The sequence below is a fragment of the Pristiophorus japonicus genome, chromosome 23, assembly GCF_044704955.1.
Source record: "Pristiophorus japonicus isolate sPriJap1 chromosome 23, sPriJap1.hap1, whole genome shotgun sequence".
Lineage (NCBI taxonomy): Eukaryota > Metazoa > Chordata > Chondrichthyes > Pristiophoridae > Pristiophorus > Pristiophorus japonicus.
Window position 1 is genome coordinate 15,429,319 of NC_091999.1, and position 16,830 is coordinate 15,446,148.

At 45.4% G+C, this 16,830-nt stretch overlaps 1 protein-coding gene across 2 annotated transcripts; it reads left to right on the forward strand.

Annotated features, from left to right (window-relative positions):
- Positions 1–172: 172 nt before the first annotated feature.
- Positions 173–16,572, forward strand: LOC139235309 (gastrula zinc finger protein XlCGF8.2DB-like). Of its 2 annotated transcripts, none has more exons than XM_070866461.1 (4): positions 173–321; positions 1,639–1,827; positions 3,285–3,463; positions 13,510–16,572. In XM_070866461.1, the coding sequence occupies exon 4, from the start codon at positions 14,148–14,150 to the stop codon at positions 14,544–14,546; it is 399 nt and encodes a 132-aa protein (XP_070722562.1). In that variant the 5' UTR covers positions 173–321; positions 1,639–1,827; positions 3,285–3,463; positions 13,510–14,147; the 3' UTR covers positions 14,547–16,572. The 2 variants fall into 2 exon arrangements, with proteins under 2 accessions (XP_070722562.1, XP_070722563.1); XM_070866462.1 differs by lacking the exon at positions 173–321 and adding an exon at positions 414–494.
- The last annotated feature ends 258 nt before the right edge of the window (positions 16,573–16,830 follow it).

A 16,830-nucleotide genomic window follows, 5' to 3' on the forward strand; every position in this document is an offset into this window, starting at 1 on the left:
CATGCTCGGCTCACACTGCCCGGGTGATTGACGGCCGCTCCGGGCCAATAGGAGGAGCGGGGCGTGACTGGAGGACCGCGCGGGCAGTTGGTCATCCAACCAATCAGAGTGTGCGAGGGGCGGGACTTGCGCCCCCCAGGGGGCGGGACTGGAGGACCGAGCAGGCGGTGGGTCCTCCAACCAATCAGAGTGTGCGAGGAGCGGGGCTGACCCCGGATCTCCCGCACTGAGCATGTGCGGGCGGCGGCGGCGACAGTTGGTGGAGCCCGGATGATGTCCGTTGTCGGCGCGGGGCAGGAATTGGAGCCGCGCGTGGAGCTGGTGAGCGTCATAAACATCTGGTGTAGGGCCCAGGGCCAATTACAGCCCAGAGGCTGACCCCGGGCTTGACCCGCGGTGACAGGCCCGGGGTCAGCGGGGTCACCGGCCGCCAGCTGGGATTTGGGAAGGAGGAAAAATGGGACGCATTCTAAAGGAAATGGTGCAATTTGCAGGTGAACACAAAGCTGTGAGGGGCAGGGTCCGCTGATCAATCTGTTCCAGCATTAATAGCAGTATAGAGTACAACAAGCAAGTTCTGGTCAACCTTTATCACTCACTAGTTAGACTCAGATATTGAGGGTTGGCCCCAATTCTGGGACATCAATAATAACTTTCAAAACCAGGAATGTTCAAAGGGAACATTTTCTGGTGCTTTGGTGTAGGTGCAGGGATATTACACAGGTGGAAATAGGCGGTCTTGGTTTTCTGGGGATATGTGGTCGCAGCATTCTGGATAAGATCATCCGCCATTTTCATAGAATGAAAGCGCAGGAGGCCATTCGGCCCATCGTGCCTGTGCTGGCTCTATGGTAGAGCTATCCATTTAGTTCCACTCCCCTGCTCTTTCCCCATAGCGCTGCAAATATTGTCCCTTTAGTATTTATCCAATTCACTTTTGAAAGCCACTATTGAATCTGCTTCCACCACCCGATCAGGCAGTGCATTCCAGATTGCAACAACTCACTGCTTATACAATGGTTCCTCATGTCGCCTCTGCTTCTTTTGCCAATCACCTGAACTCTGTGTCCTCTGGTTACCGACCCTTCTGCCACTGGAAAGTGTTTCTCCTTATTCACTCTATCAAAACCGTTCATGATTTTGAACACTCTATAAAATCTCCTCTTAACCTTTTCTGTTCCAAGGAGAATTACCGCAGCTTCTCCAGTATCTCCACATAACTGAAGTCCCTCCTCCTTCGTACCATTCGAGTAAATCACTTCTGGTCCCTCTCGAAGGTGTAGATCCCCTTCTGAAAGTGTGGTGCCCAGAATTGAGCACAATGTGTCAGCTGAGGCCTAACCAGTGTTTTATAAAGGTTGAGCAGAACTAAACATAAATGCTGATATTTGTGTGATGGGGTTTAGATGGGCGAGGTTTATCCAGTCAGTTGGATGTGAGCTGAAACATGTGCACTTGGAGCAGGGAGCCAGGGACACGCTGTGTAACCGGGCACAGACACTCTGCACAGCCCACACATCACTTGTTTCCCACTTGGCCCAGAAGGATGTATTAAATGCAACAATTCATTTGATTTGACTTTAAATAGTTTTGTTTATAAATTTAATTATGTTTCTGTAATTTTATTTCTTAACTCAGATTCACGACCCCATTTTATTTCTTCCTCTGAGCCTCTCAACTTAATGTGGCAGTTTAATGTTGGCGAGTGCTGATTGATTGCCCTGGGAACCAACAGGAAGAGGTGTCAGAGGCCGGAGGGCCCAGGGAGCAGTGTGTTCTGCAACCAATCGCGGTGCTTGAGGGGTGGATCCTGAGTCGGCCTGTCAGGTGAGTCTGTGTGAACCCCCGTTACACAATTCATCTTTTAAAGTTAAATCGAGATTTCTTTTGTCAGCAAAACAGATAAAGGGGAACCAGTGGGTATAGTATATTCTGATTTTCAATAAGCTGTGACATAAAAGATTGTTATGCATGATAAGGGTTAATGGGGATGGGGCCAATATATTAGCATTGATAGAGGATTAGTTAACGGACAGGAAACAGAGAACATGTCAATATCCAGTTGGAAGGCTGCAATTTGTGAGGTGCCGCAAAGATCAGTGCATGGGCCTCAGCTATTTGCAATCATATTAATGATTTCGATAAATGGACTGATTGCAATGTATCCAGGTTTGCTAATGATACAACGCTTGGTGAGAAGAAATTCCTCCTCATTTCTCTTTTAAATGGGTGACCCCTTATTCTGAAACCATGCCCATAGTTCTAGATTCCCCCATGGGGGGGAAGCACCTTCTCTGCATCTACCCTGTCAAGCCCCCTCAAAATCATATGTTTCAATAAGATCACCTCTCATTCTTCTGAACTCCAATGAGTATAGGCACCATCTGCTCAACCTTCCCTTCATCTCAGGAATCAACCTTGTGAACCTTCTCTGAACAGCCTCCAATGCAAGTATATCCCTCCTTAAATAAGGAGACAAAAACTGTACGCAGTACTCCAGGGCGTGGCCTCATCAATACCCTGTACAGTTGTAGCAGGAGTTCTCTGCTTTTATACTCTATCCCCCTTCCATTGGCCTTCCTGATTACTTGCTGTACTAGATTTTTACGTTTCATGTACAAGAACCCCAGGACTATCTGCACTGAAGCATTTTGTAATCACTCCCCATTTAAATAATAATTTGCTCTTTTATTTTTCCTACCGAAATAGATTTTCCCACATTATATTCCATCTGCCAAATTCTGCCCACTCACTGAGCCAATCTCTAACCCTTTGTTGATTCTTTGCATCCTCCTCACAACTTGTTTTCCCACCCATCTTCATGTTTAGTGCCTTCTCCCGCAGCTTCTCCAGTATCTCCACATAACTGAAGTCCCTCCTCCTTCGTACCATTCTAGTAAATCTCTTCTGGTCCCTCTCTAAGGTGTAGACACCCTTCTGAAAGTGTGGTGCCCAGAATTGAGCACAATGTGTCAGCTGAGGCCTAACCGGTGTTTATAAAGGTTGAGCAGAACGAAACATCAAATGCTGCTATTTGTGTGATGGGGTTTAGACGGGCGAGGTTTATCCAGTCAGTTGGACGTGAGCTGAAGTATGTGCACTTGGAGTGGGGAGCCAGGGACACGCTGTGTAACCGGGCACAAACACTCTGCACAGCCCACACATCACTTGTTTCCCACTTGGCCTAGAAGGATGTATTAAATGCAACAATTAATTTGATTTGACTTTAAATAGTTTTGTATATAAATTTAATCATGCTTCTGTAATTTTATTTCTTAACTCAGATTCACGGCCCCATTTTATTTCTTCCTCAACTTAATCTGGCAGCGTAATGTTGGCGAGTGGTGATTGATTGACCTGGGAACCAACAGGAAGAGAGGTCAGAGGCCGGAGGGCCCAGGGAGCAGTGTGTTCTGCAACCAATCGTGGTGCTTGAGGGGTGGATCCTGAGTCGGCCTATCAGGTGAGTCTGTGTGAACCCCCGTTACACAAATCATCTTTTGATGTTAAATCGAGATTTCTTTTGTCAGTAAAACAGTTTAACATTTGTCAGTATTTTGTTTCCCTGGAGTTCCTATTATGAGTTTCAGACACTTCAGTGCCAAGTGGACCAGGTGTTTAAAGATCATTCATTTCCCTCATGTCGCTGTTAGCTAAAGATACAGAGATTGATTTCCCTTCATTATGCATCTTTTGTAAGTAAACAAAAATCCTTTCTGTTAGCAGTGAGTCACATTCTGCACTGGGGGAGACGGCTGGTGGCTTCAGGCTTTAAAATTCTCATCCTCTTGTTCAAATCCCTCCAAGGATCTCGCCCCTACGTATCTCTGTAACCTCCTCCAGCCCGCCAATCCTCTTAATAAGGAGAAACAATTTCCAGTGTCAGAAAGTTCAGTAACCAGAGGCTCAGATTGAATGTGATTGGCAAATGAACCAGATGCTACATGAGGGAACGAATGAAGCAGCGAGATGTTCTGGCCTGGAACGCACTGCCTGTTTGGGTGGTGGAAGCAGATTCACTTGTAACTTTCGAAAGAGATAAACATGAGTTGAAAAGAATTTTCAGCGTTATGGGACAAGAGTAGGACAGGAGTCCCCTGAGTGCATCTCGCTCGCTAACCGGTTTTCAGTTCTGGATACTGATGAGGGCGATGATTTCTCTGGGGAGTGCAGCCAGAGCCATGTCCACGACACCGTGGGTGGCTCAGCTGCACAGGGCGGGGAGGAAGAAGTGTGGAAGAGCAATAGTGGGAGTAGATTTGATAGTTAGGGGAACAAACAAGTGCTTCTGCAGGCACAGACATGATTCCAGGATGGTATGTTGCCTCCCTGGTGCCAGGGTCAAGGATGTCACTGAGCGGCTGCAGGACATTGTTGAGGGGGGAGGATGAACATCCAGAGGTTGTGGTCCATATCGGGACCAATGACATCGGTAGAAAGAGGGATGAGATCCTGCAGGCAGATTTTAGGGAGCTAGGAAAGAGATTAAAAAACAGGATCTCAAAGGCAGTAATGTCCGGATTACTCCCGGTGCCACGTGCTGGTGAGTACAGAAATAAGAGGATAGAGCAGATGAATGCATGGCTGGAGTTTGGTGCAGGAGGGAAGGCTTTAGATTCCTGAGGCATTGGGAGCGTTTCTGGGGGAGGTGGGACCAGTACAAGCCGGAGAGGTTGCAACTCAACAGGACTGGACAATATCCTCACTGGGGCTTTTGCTAGTGTTTGGAAGGCAGAGGAAACAAAGGCTAGAAAATAGACAATAAGGGAGTTTGGCAGCGCTAAATGCCAGTGCCAGTGTGTTTCAGTGATATCACCTCTAAACTCCAGAGAGTATAGGCCCATTCTACACAAACGCTCATCAGAAGACAGCCCTCTCATCACAGGAATCAATCTAGAAATACTTCAATGCCAATGCAAGGAGTCTAGGGATTAAGGCAGATAAGCTGAGGGCACAGACAGACATGTGGGGGGATGATATTGTAACTATTAGTGAAACACGGCTAAAAGAACTGCAAGAATGGCAGCTCAACATTCCTGCTTACAGGGTTTTAAGACGAGATAGAGACAGGGATAAAAAAAGGCGGGCGTGTCACAGTGTTGATTAAAGAAACAATTCCAGCTGTGGGGAGGAATGATATGTTCGAAGGATCATCAAATGAAGCCACATGGGAGAAGTGAAGAACAAAAAAGGGGCAATCACACTGCTGGGGATGTACTATAGACCCCCAAACAGTCAGAGGGAGACAGAAGAGCAAATATGTCGGCACATTTCTGATACCTGCAAAAATAATAGGGCAGTAATAGTCGGGGATTTCAACCACCCAAATATTAACTGGGATAGAATTAGTGTGAAAGATATAGAAGGAGCAGAATTCTTAAAATGCATTCAGGAGAACTTTTTTAGCCATTATGTAGCAAGCCCAACAAGAGAAGGGGTGGTTCTGGACTTCAGTGTAATGAATGAAGCTTGGGCAGGTGGAAGGGGTATCAGTAGAAGAGCATTTTGGTGCTGGTGATCATAATTCAGTTAGGTTTAGGGTAGTTATGGAAAAGGACAAAGATGGACCAAGAATAAAAGTTCTCAATTGGGGCAAAGCTAATGTTACTAAGCTGAGATGTGATTTAATCAAAGTGGACTGGAAACAGCTACTTGAAGGTAAATTAGTGTCAGAGCAGTGGGAGGCATTCAAGGAGGAGATAGCGAGGGTTCAGAGCAAGTATGTTCCCTTAAGATAAAAGGTGGGACTAATAAATGTAGAGCCCCTTAGATGTCAATATTAGAATATCAGAGATAGGAGCAGGAGTAGGTCACACGACCGCTCGATCCTGCTCCGCCATTCAATAAGATCATCGCCCTCAACTCCACTTTCCCACCTGATCTCCATATCCCTTGATTCCCCGAGAGTCCAAAAATCTATCTATCTCAGCCTTGAATAGACTGAGCATCCACAGCCCTCTGGGGCAGAGAATTCCAAAGATTGACAACCCTCTGAATGAAGAAATTTCTCATCTCTGTCTTAAATGGCCTTCCCCTTTTCTTGAGCCCCCTAGTTCTAGTCACTCCAGCCCGGGGGAATCGAGCTCTCAGCATCTACCCTGTCATTACCCTTCAGAATCTTGTATGTTTCAATGAGATCCCCTCTCATTCGTCTAAACTCCAGAGAGTATAGGTCCATTCTACACAATCTCTCATCGTAAGACAGTTCTCTCATCCCAGGAATCAATCTTGTGAACCTCCGTTGCACCATCTCCAAGGCAAGTATATCTTTCCTTAAATAAGGAGACCGAAACTGCCCAGTACTCCAAGTGTGGTCTCACCAAGGCCCTGTACAATTGTAGCAATAGATCCTTACTCTTATATTCCACCCCCTTACTGCTTGCTGTTCCTGCATGCTCGCTTTCTGTGTTTCTTGCACAAGGACACCCAAATCTCTCTCAACACCAACATTTAAAGTTTCTCACCATTTAAAAAATATTTTGTTTTTCTATTCTTCCTACCAAAGTGAATAACTTCACATTTCCCGGCATTATACTCAATCTGCCACCTTACTGCCCATTCACATCGTCTGTCTATATATCTTTGCACTCTTGTGTTCTGCTCACAGCTTACTGTCTCACCGAGCTTTGTATCGTCAGCAAATATTACACTCTGTCCCTTTATCTAGGTCATTAATATAGATTGTAAATAGCTGAGGCCCCAGCACTGATCCTTGCTGCACCCCACTTGGTACAGCCTGCCGGAAGCCCCACACCTCACACACTCCAATTGGTTGGAGGACCAACCGCCCATTCGGTCCTCCAACCCCGCCCCACTCTTCCTATTGGTGGGGTGCTGCCGTCAATCACCCGGGCAGTGTGAGCTGAGCATGTACAGGCGGCGGTGGCAGACGCTGACGCAGGAGGTGAGCAAGCTCCAGGGAGCGGGTTAAAGAAACACTGGGGGCAACAACACCGAGTGCAGCCCCGGGCCCAGATATAAACCGGGGAACATTCTCCCCACACCGGGGGGGGGATATAAACCGGGGAACATTCTCCCCACACCGGGGGGGGGATATAAACCGGGGAACATTCTCCCCACACCGGGGGAAATAAACCGGGGAACATTCTCCCCACACCGGGGGGGGATATAAACCGGGGAACATTCTCCCCACACCGGGGTGGGGGGGATATAAACCAGGGAACATTCTCCCCACACCGGGGGGGAATATAAACCGGGGAACATTCTCCCCACACCGGGGGAAATAAACCGGGGAACATTCTCCCCACACCGGGGGGGGGGGGGGGATATAAACCGGGGAACATTCTCCCCCTGCCTGCCGGGTCCTGGGTCCGTTTCAGCCCGAAGGAGCGGTCAGTGCATGTGCTGTGTCTGCGTCAAACTCTCAGGGAGCGTCTGTAAATCAACGCAAAATAGTGATGGACCAGGGAGCGTCTGTAAATGAAGGAGCAATGGTGACTGAGCAGGGAGCGTCTGTAAAGAATTCTAGAATCACAGAATATTGCAGCACAGAAGGGGGCCATTCGGCCCATCGACTCTGCGCCGATACTTTCGGGGAGCAATCCGGTTATCCCGCTTCCCCTGCTCTTTCCCCAAATCCCTGCAATATCATTCTGCTTCAAGTCTTTGTCCAGTTCACTTTTGAAGGCTACTATTGACTCTGTCTCCACCGCTCCGTCAGGCAGCGCATTCCAAACCCTAACCACTCCTTGTGTGAAAATGGTTTTCCTCATGTGACCTCTGTTTTTGCCAATCTCCTCAAATCTGTGCCCTCTGGTTATCAGTGTTACAAACAGTTTCTCTATTCATTCTATCTCATCTTCATGATTTTTAGCACCTCTATCAAATCTCGTCTTAGCCTTCTCTGCTCCAAGGCGAACAATCCCAGCTTCTCCAGTCTCCACATAAATGAAGTTCCTCATCCCTGGCACCATTCCAGTAAATCTCTTCTGTCCCCTCTCCAAAGCCTTTGTGTCCTTCCTGAATAATGCCCAGAATTGGACCCAATCCTTCAGCTGGGGTTGAGCTAGTGTTTTATATAGCTTTAGCATAACTTCCCGGCTTTAGTACTCTGTGCCTCGATTTATAAAGCCCAGGATCCTTTACGCTTTATTAACAGCTTTGTTAACCTGTCCTGCCACCTTCAAAGATTTATTAAAATCTTTCAATATTTCAAAAAATGTAACAGAAATGGGGAGTGATCAGGGAGCGTCTGTAAAGGAAGGAGAAATGGAGAGTGGTCAGGGAGCGTCTGTAAAGGAAGGAGACATGGAGAGTGATCAGGGAGCGTCTGTAAAGGAAGGAGAAATGGAGAGTGGTCAGGGAGCGTCTGTAAAGGATGGAGACATGGAGGGTGATCAGGGAGCGTCTGTAAAGGAAGGAGAAATGACGACTAGGCACGAAGCTCAATTTTAAAATTCTCATCCTTGTTTTCAAATCCCTCCTTGGCCTCGCCCCTCCCTATCTCTGTAACCTCCTCCAACCCTACAACCCTCCAGGATCTCTGGCCTGCTGCACATTCCTGGTTTTAATCACACCACCATTGGTGGCCATGCCTTCAGCTGCCGAGGCCCTAAGCTCCAGAATTCCCTCCCTAAACCTCTCCCTCCTCTTTTAAGACCCAAACAACATAAGGAATAGCAGCAGGAATCGGCCATTTGGCCCCTCGAGCCTGCTCCGCCATTCAATAAGATCATGGCTGATCTGATCATGGACTCAGCTCCACTTCCCTGCCCGCTCCCCATAACCCTTAACTCCTTATCGTTCAAAAATCTGTCTATCTCCACCTTAAATATATTCAATGACCCAGCCTCTACAGCTCTCTGGGACAGAGAATTCCACAGATTTACAACCCTCTGAGAGAAGAAATTTCTCCTCATCTCAGTTCTAAATGGGCGGCCCCTTATTCTAAGCCTATGTCCTCTAGTTTTAGTTTCCCCTATAAGTGGATGCAAATATCCTCTCTGCATCCACCTTAACGAGCCCCCTCATTATCTTATGTTTGAATAACATCACCTCTCATTCTTCTGAACTCCAACCTATTCAATCTATCTTCATAAGACATCTCCGGAATCATCCGAGTGAACCTTCTCTGACAGCCTCCAATGCAAGTATATCCCTCCTTAAATAAGGAGACTAAAACTGTACGCAGTACTCTAGGTGTGGCCTCACCAATACCCTGTACAGTTGTAGCAGGATTTCTCTGCTTTTATACTCTATCCCCCTTGCCTTCCTGATTATATGCTGTACCTACATACTAATTTTTTGTGTTTCATGCACAAGGACCCCCAGGTCTCTCTACTGCAGCACTTTGCAATTTTTCTCCATTTAAATTATAATTTTGTTTTCTATTATTTCTGGCAAAGTGGATAATCTCACAGTTTCCCACATTATACTCCATCTGCCAAATTTTTGCCCACTCACTGAGCCTTTGCAGATTTTTTGTGTCCTTCTCACAATTTGCTTTCCCACCCATCTTTGTATCATCAGCAAACTTGGCTACATTACACTCTGTTCCTTCATCCAAGTCATTAATATAAATTGTAAATCGTTGAGGACCCAGCACCGATCCCTGCGGCACCCCACTTGTTACTGTTTGTCAATTGGAAAATGACCCATTTATCCCGACTCTGTGTTTTCTGTTACTTAGCCAATCCTCTATCCATGCTAATATATTGCCCCCAACCCAGTGAGCTTTTATCTTGTGCAGTAACCTCTTATGTGGCACCTTATCGAATGCATTCTGAAAATCCAAATATACCACATCCACTGGTTCCCCCTTATCCACCCTGCTCGTTACATCCTCAAAAGAACTCCAGCAAATTTGTCAAACCTGATTTCCCTTTCATAAAACCATGCTGACTCTGCTTGATTGAATCATGTTTTTCCAAATATCCCATTACTGCTTCCTTAATAATGGACTCCAGCATTTTCCCAACGACAGATGTTCGGCAAACTGGTCTATAGTTTCCTGCTTTTTGTCTGCCTCCTTTTTTAAATAGGGGTGTTACATTTGCGGTTTTCCAATCTGCAGGGACCGCCCCAGAATCCAAGGAATTTTGGTAGATTACAACCAATGCATCCACGATCTCTGCAGCCACTTCTCTTAAGACCCTGGGATGCAAGCCATCAGGTCCAGGGGACTTGTCCGCCTTTAGTCCCATTATTTTACCTAGGACCACTTCATTACTGATAGTGATTGTATTAAGTTCCTCCCTACCTATAACCCCTTGATTATCCACTATTGGGATGTTTTTAGTGTCTTCTACGTGAAGACCGATACAAAATATTTGTTCAACGCCTCTGCTATTTCCCTGTTCTCCATTATTAATTCCCCAGTCTCATCCTCCAGGGGACCAACATTTACTTTAGCCACTCTTTTCCTTTTTAACCCTCTTTTAAAATGTGCCTCTTTGACCCTCGGTGTCAAATTCTATCTGATAATGCTCCTGTGAAGCACCAGGGGCCATTTTACAGAGTTATTTCAAGGCTGAGATAGATACATTTTTGGCGTTTCAGGGAATCAAGGGATATGGAGATCGGGCGAGAAAGTGGAGTTGAGGTTGATGATCAGCCATGATGTTATTGAATGGTGGAGCAGGCTCGAGGGGCCGTATGGCCTACTCCTGCTCATAACTCTTATGTTCTTAAAGGCGCTATATAAATGAAAGTTGTTGTTGTCTATAAAGGAAGGAGAAATGGTGATGGGTCAGGGAGAGCATTTGATCAGAACTGGGAGATATGGCAGATGGACAGCTTATAGGGAGCGATAGAGTGAGGGAAAGGAGAGAGAGAGAGAGAGAGAGAGAGAGACCATGTACACAAGAAATGAACTGTAAAGTTGGGTGGGGAAGAGGAGTTGGGGAAGTGACAGCAGACAAAATGAGGCACAATGGGAGAAGGGAGAGTTATAAAAGACACATAGAAAATAAAAAGACTTGCATTTATTTCACACCTTTCACCACCACCAGATGCCCCAAAGCGCTTTACAGTCAATTAAGTTCTTTTTGAAGTGTAGTCACTATCGTAATGTAAGAAACGCAGCAACCAATTTACAATGTGATAATGACCAGATAATCTGCTTTACTGATGTTAAGGGAAAATATTGTCCAGGACATCGGGGATAACTCCCCTGTTCTGCTTGAAATAGTGCAATGGGACCTTTTACGTCCACCTGAAGGAGCAGACGGGACCTCGGTTTACTATCTTATCCAAAAGACAGCACCTCCGACAGTACAGCAGTCCCTCAGCACTGCACTGGAGCATCAGCCGAGATTTTTGTGCTCATGTCTCTGAGTGCGACGTCAACCCACAACCTTGTGACTCAGAGGCAAGTGTGTTACCCACTGAGTCACAGCTGACACAAATACTAGACATAATGAGAGCAGATTAGCTCAGTTGGAGATGTTAGATGATGCATTTATCAATGCTTAGATATTTTTTCTATTCCTCAAAATCAGTAACATTTTGGAACGTTCAGGTCAAGATTCACAGATTAACAATAAGAAATAGGAGCAGGAGTAGGTCATTTGATCCCTCGAGCCTGCTCTGCCATTCAATAAAATCATGGCTGATCTGATCTTGGCCTCAACTCCACTTTCCTGCCTGCTCCCCATAACTCTTGACTCCCCTATAATTCAAAAATTTGTCCATCTCTCCTTTAAATATATTGAACGACTCAGCCTCCACAGCTCTCTGGGGTAGAGAATTCCAAAGATTCATGACCCTCAGAGAAGAAATTCCTCCGTATCTCCGTTTTAAATGGGCGACCCCTTATTTTGAAACTATGCACCCTAGTTCTAGATTTGCCCACAAGGGGAAACATTCTCTCTGCATCTACCCTATCAAGCCCCCTCAGAATCTTACACGTTTCAATAAGATCATCTTTCATTCTTCGAAACTCCAATGAGTACAGGCCCAACCTGCTCAAGCTTACTTCATAAGAAAACCCCCTCATCTCACGAATCAACCTCACGAACCTTCTCTGAACTGCCTCCAATGCAAGTATATTCCTCCTTAAATAAGGAGACCAAAACTGTACGCAGTACTCCAGGTGTGGTCTCACGAACACCCTGTACAGCTGTAGCAAGACTTCTCTACTTTTATACTCCATTCCCCTTCAATAAAGGCCAACATTCCATTTGCCTTCCTGATTACTTGCTGTACCTGCATGCTAACTTTTTCATGCACAAGGACCCCCAGATCGCTCTGTACTGCAGCATTTTGTAGTCTCCATTTAAATAATAATTTGCTTTTTTATTCTTCCTACAAAGTGCATAACCTCACATTTTCCCACATTATAATCCATCTGCCAAATGTTTGCCCACTCACTGAGCCTGTCTATAACCCTTTGCAGATTCTTTGTGTCCTTCTCACAACTTACTTTCCCACCTATCTTTGTATCAGCAGCATATTTGGCTGCAGTGCACTCCATCCCTTCATCCAAGTCATTAACATAGATTGTAAATAGTTGCGGCCCCAGCACTAATCCCTGTGGCACCCCACTAGTTACAGTTTGCCAACCTGAAAATGACCCATTTATCCCGACTCTGTGTTTTCTGTTAGTTAGCTAATCCTACATCTATGCTAATATATTACCCCCAACCCTGTGAGCTCTTATATTGTGCAGTAACCTTTTATCTGGCACCTTATCGAATGCCTTCTGGAAATCCAAATATACAACTGCTACTGGTTCCTCTTCATCCACCCTGCTCGTTACATCCTCAAAGAACTCCAGCAAATTTGTCAAACCTGATTTCCCTTTCATAAAACCATGCCGTCTCTGCTTGACTATTATGATTTTCTAAATGTCCTGCTACTATTTCATTAATAATGGACTCCAGCATTTTCCCAATGATAGATGTGAGGCTAACTGCTCTATAGTTTCCTGCTTTCTCTCTCCCTCCCTCCCTTGTTGAATAGGGATGTTGCATTTGAGGTTTTCCAATCCACTGGGACCTTGCCAGAATCCAGGGAATTTTGGTAGATTACAACCAATCCATCCACTTTCTCTGCAGCCACTTCTTTTAAGACCCCAGGATGCAGGCCATCAGGTCCAGGGGACGTCCACCTTTAGTCCCAATAGTTTGCCTAGTACTTTTTCTCTAGTGATAGTGATTGATTTAAGTTCCTCGCTCCCTGTGACCCCTTGATTATCTATTATTATTGGGATGCTTTTAGTGTCTTCCACTGTGAAGACCATACAAAATATTTGTTTAAAGTCTCTGCCATTTCCCTGTTTCTCATTATTAATTCCCCGTCTCATCCTCCAAGGGACCAACGTTTATTTTAGCTATCTCTCCCTTTTTATATATCTGTAGAAGCTCTGACTGTATTTATATTTCTTGCCAGTTTACTCTCAATCTACCTTCTCCCTCTTTATTATTTTTATTAAGTCAATACTTAAAACCACACAGCAGAAGGAAAGAATGTTCCATAGAAACTAGAATTGTCTCTTCTGAATTTCGATCCTGCACTTACAGTGATGACTTTTGTAAACTCCTTTTGCAGGGTGTTCGAAGGGGAGGATTTGAAGGAGGGAAACTCAAACTAAACATCACGTCAAGATCAGATAGAGTCACTCGATTCATCAGGACTTGAATATCATCGGCCTTTGAATGTGGAAGGAGAAATGTTTATTTATTCTGTCTGTGAGGAAAGATTACAAACATCAGTGTGACTGAAAAAGCACTGAGACACACACACCCGAGTGAGAGTGTTTCAGTGCACTGATTGTGGAAAGAGCTTTAACCAGTTACACAGCCTGAAAAACCATCGCACCATTCACAGCGGGGAGAAACTGTAAACATGTTGTGTGTGGAGGAGGCTTCAACTGATCATCCAACCTGGAGAGACAGAAGCACACCTGCACCACGGAGAAACCGTGGAAATGTGGGGACTGTGGGAAGGGATTCAGCTGCCCGTCTGCTCTGGAAATTCATCAACACATTCACACTGGGGAGAGGCCGTTCACCTGCCCCGTGTGTGGCAAGGGATTCATTCAGTCATCCGACCTGCTGAGACACCAGCGAGTTCACACCGGGGAGAGGCCGTTCACCTGCTCCGTGTGTGGGAAGCAATTCACTCAGTCATCCAGCCTGGTGAAACACCAGCAAGTTCACACTGGGGAGAGGCCGTTCACCTGCTCCATGTGTGGCAAGGGATTCATTCAGTCATCCGACCTGCTGAAACACCAGCGAGTTCACACCGGGGAGAGGCCGTTCCCCTGCTCTGAATGTGGGAAAGGATTCACTCAGTCATCCGACCTGCTGGCACACCAGCGAGTTCACACTGGTGAGATGCCGTTCACCTGCTCTGAGTGTGGGAAAGGATTCACTGTGTCATCCAGCCTGCTGAGTCACCAGCGAGTTCACACTGGGGAGAGGCCGTTCACCTGCTCTGAATGTGGGAAGCGATTCACTCGGTCATCCAACCTGCTGGCACACCAGCGAGTTCACACTGGGGAGATGCCGTTCACCTGCTCTGAGTGTGGGAAGCGATTCGCTCGGTCATCCAGCCTGCTGAGACACCAGCGAGTTCACAAGTGACTGCAGTGGTTGGATTCTGCTATCATTGCTGCTGTTAATCACATCCCAACTGAATCGTGTCCATTCCGACAGTTGAAGTTTGTTTCTGATGATAATAACCCCTATAACTGGGCTGGAATATAATATTTTGATGTTTCAATAACAGAGTGTGTTGATATTTAATGTTCCAAGATAAGAGGAGACTAATTGATATCCTGTTACTGACTGCACCATTTTGGGGCCTTTTCTCCTTTCTAACTCTGGATTATTTCAGTTCTCATACCTTTGGTTACTCTCGTGGACAAGTGCCATTTCCCCATACCTTCCAGAGTGCCTCTCCTCGCCTTGGTATTGAGGGAAGGTATCAGTAACATGCCCGGGATCACTGAACACAAAACCCAGTCTGTGAATCACTTTCAGATACTGGACTTAGTGTGTGCCCCACAGCATCTCTCTCACCTTCGATGTGTGAATGGAGCATCACGCCTGCAAACCTGGTTTCAATTTAAATTAGAATCCACTCTGGAAATGTATTTAAGAAAATACAGATCACATGAAATAATTGGAAACGGTTTCGAGTCAACAAGATGAACACGTAAATACATCCCGGCCCAATATTCCAGCTCTGCATTCACAGGAGAAAGTCTGTTATCAAACTCCTCGAGTGGACAGAATACAGAACAATGCTAACTCTAAGAATATCTAGCATCTGTTGTAAATATCTTTCAAATCCCGACCGATGCAATCTGGCGTTTTCCTTTCAGTTGAAGTGAATGGAAGATGAGAGGGGTGTTGGCAGAGGGAACTCGGTTAATTCAGCTTCTGAAAGGTGTTCATGACGACCATATCAGGCAATGCCAGTTCCAGTTGGATAAGATGTTGATGGCATAGCAAAAGATCCAGCAGTTAAAACAAAGGTTTTGATAGAGTAGATACAGTGTTTCCACTTGTGAGGACCAGCATAATTAGAGGCCATCAACATAAGATAGTCACCAAGAAATCAAATCGGGAATTCAGAAGAAACCTCTACCCAGAGAGTGGTGAGAATGTGGAACTCGCTGCCACAGGGAGTGGTTGAAGCGAATAGTATCGATGCATTTAAGGGGAGGCTAGACAAGTATCTGAGGGAGAAGGGAATCGAGAGTTATGTGGATATAGTTAGATGAGGAAAGAAGGGAGGAGGCTCGAGTGGAGCATAAACGTCGGCATGGACTGGTTGGGCCGAATGGCCTGTTTCTGGGTCGGAAATCCGATGTAATCCTATTGTTCAAGATACACTGCTCGAAGGGGAAGATAAATGACTTGCATCCAAACGCAATTGTTACTTTTGTCTTCTTTGTAAAATGACAAAGTCTGGGCATAATTTGTTTGTGAAATTAAAACTGATTTTATATATATATATATATTGCTAAGCGTCGCTGGTCAAACACATGGGAAGGAAAATTTACTGAAAATTGAGATAATTAAGTTTTATTTTTGAAAAAGTCCAGTCTCTGTGGATCTGTCCAAACTATGTATTCACAAATAAGTTTTTGGGGGCGACTGTTATGCTAAAGGTAACTAACATCCTTCCTCTTGTAGACTGAATTGCTCTTGGGCATATTTTGGAGAATAAAAGGTCCAAGAAGAGGTTTGGTTAAATAAAATTAAACAAAGAAACTGGGTCAAAACTTGGACCAAGTGGGATTATTTGATCGATGTTTTAAAGACAGTATGATAATATTGTATTAGACAGTAAAGTTCCTCCGGGCTCATGAATGAAATGGTGAACACTGTATAAAATGTAATGAGAGGAAATGAGTGAGGATAGAAGAGGAAAACAGGAAAGTTACACCTCCAAATAAAATGTTTCTTCACTCATTGTTCCTGGGTGAATTGTCATCAATCACCTGGGTACAATCTGGTGTTAATGTAAATTCTTGTTAAAGTCAGGGAAGTGCAGGAAATTGCTAAGATTTCTCTCTCAGATGTTTGTGTCATTGCCTATACTGAACAATAAGAAAACTGAATTTGATCGCCTGGCTACTACCCGAGACATCGGGACCGTGCAGAGGGAGATGAGCAAAGATCTTCAGACACCCCACGATCTTTTGATAAGATCACCTCAAATGGCTTGGATCAGATGTCACATGTGGCATGATATTGGGATACCACTGCGTGTGTGTGTGAACGAGTCTCAGGCATGCTCAGTTATCGACAACAGCACAACATGAAATGGCTAATGTGGCTCAGGAGAGTGAGAGAACTTTTTAAACCATCAAGGCCGTGACACATTCTCCATAGAGAAACCGACTTTGAAATAATC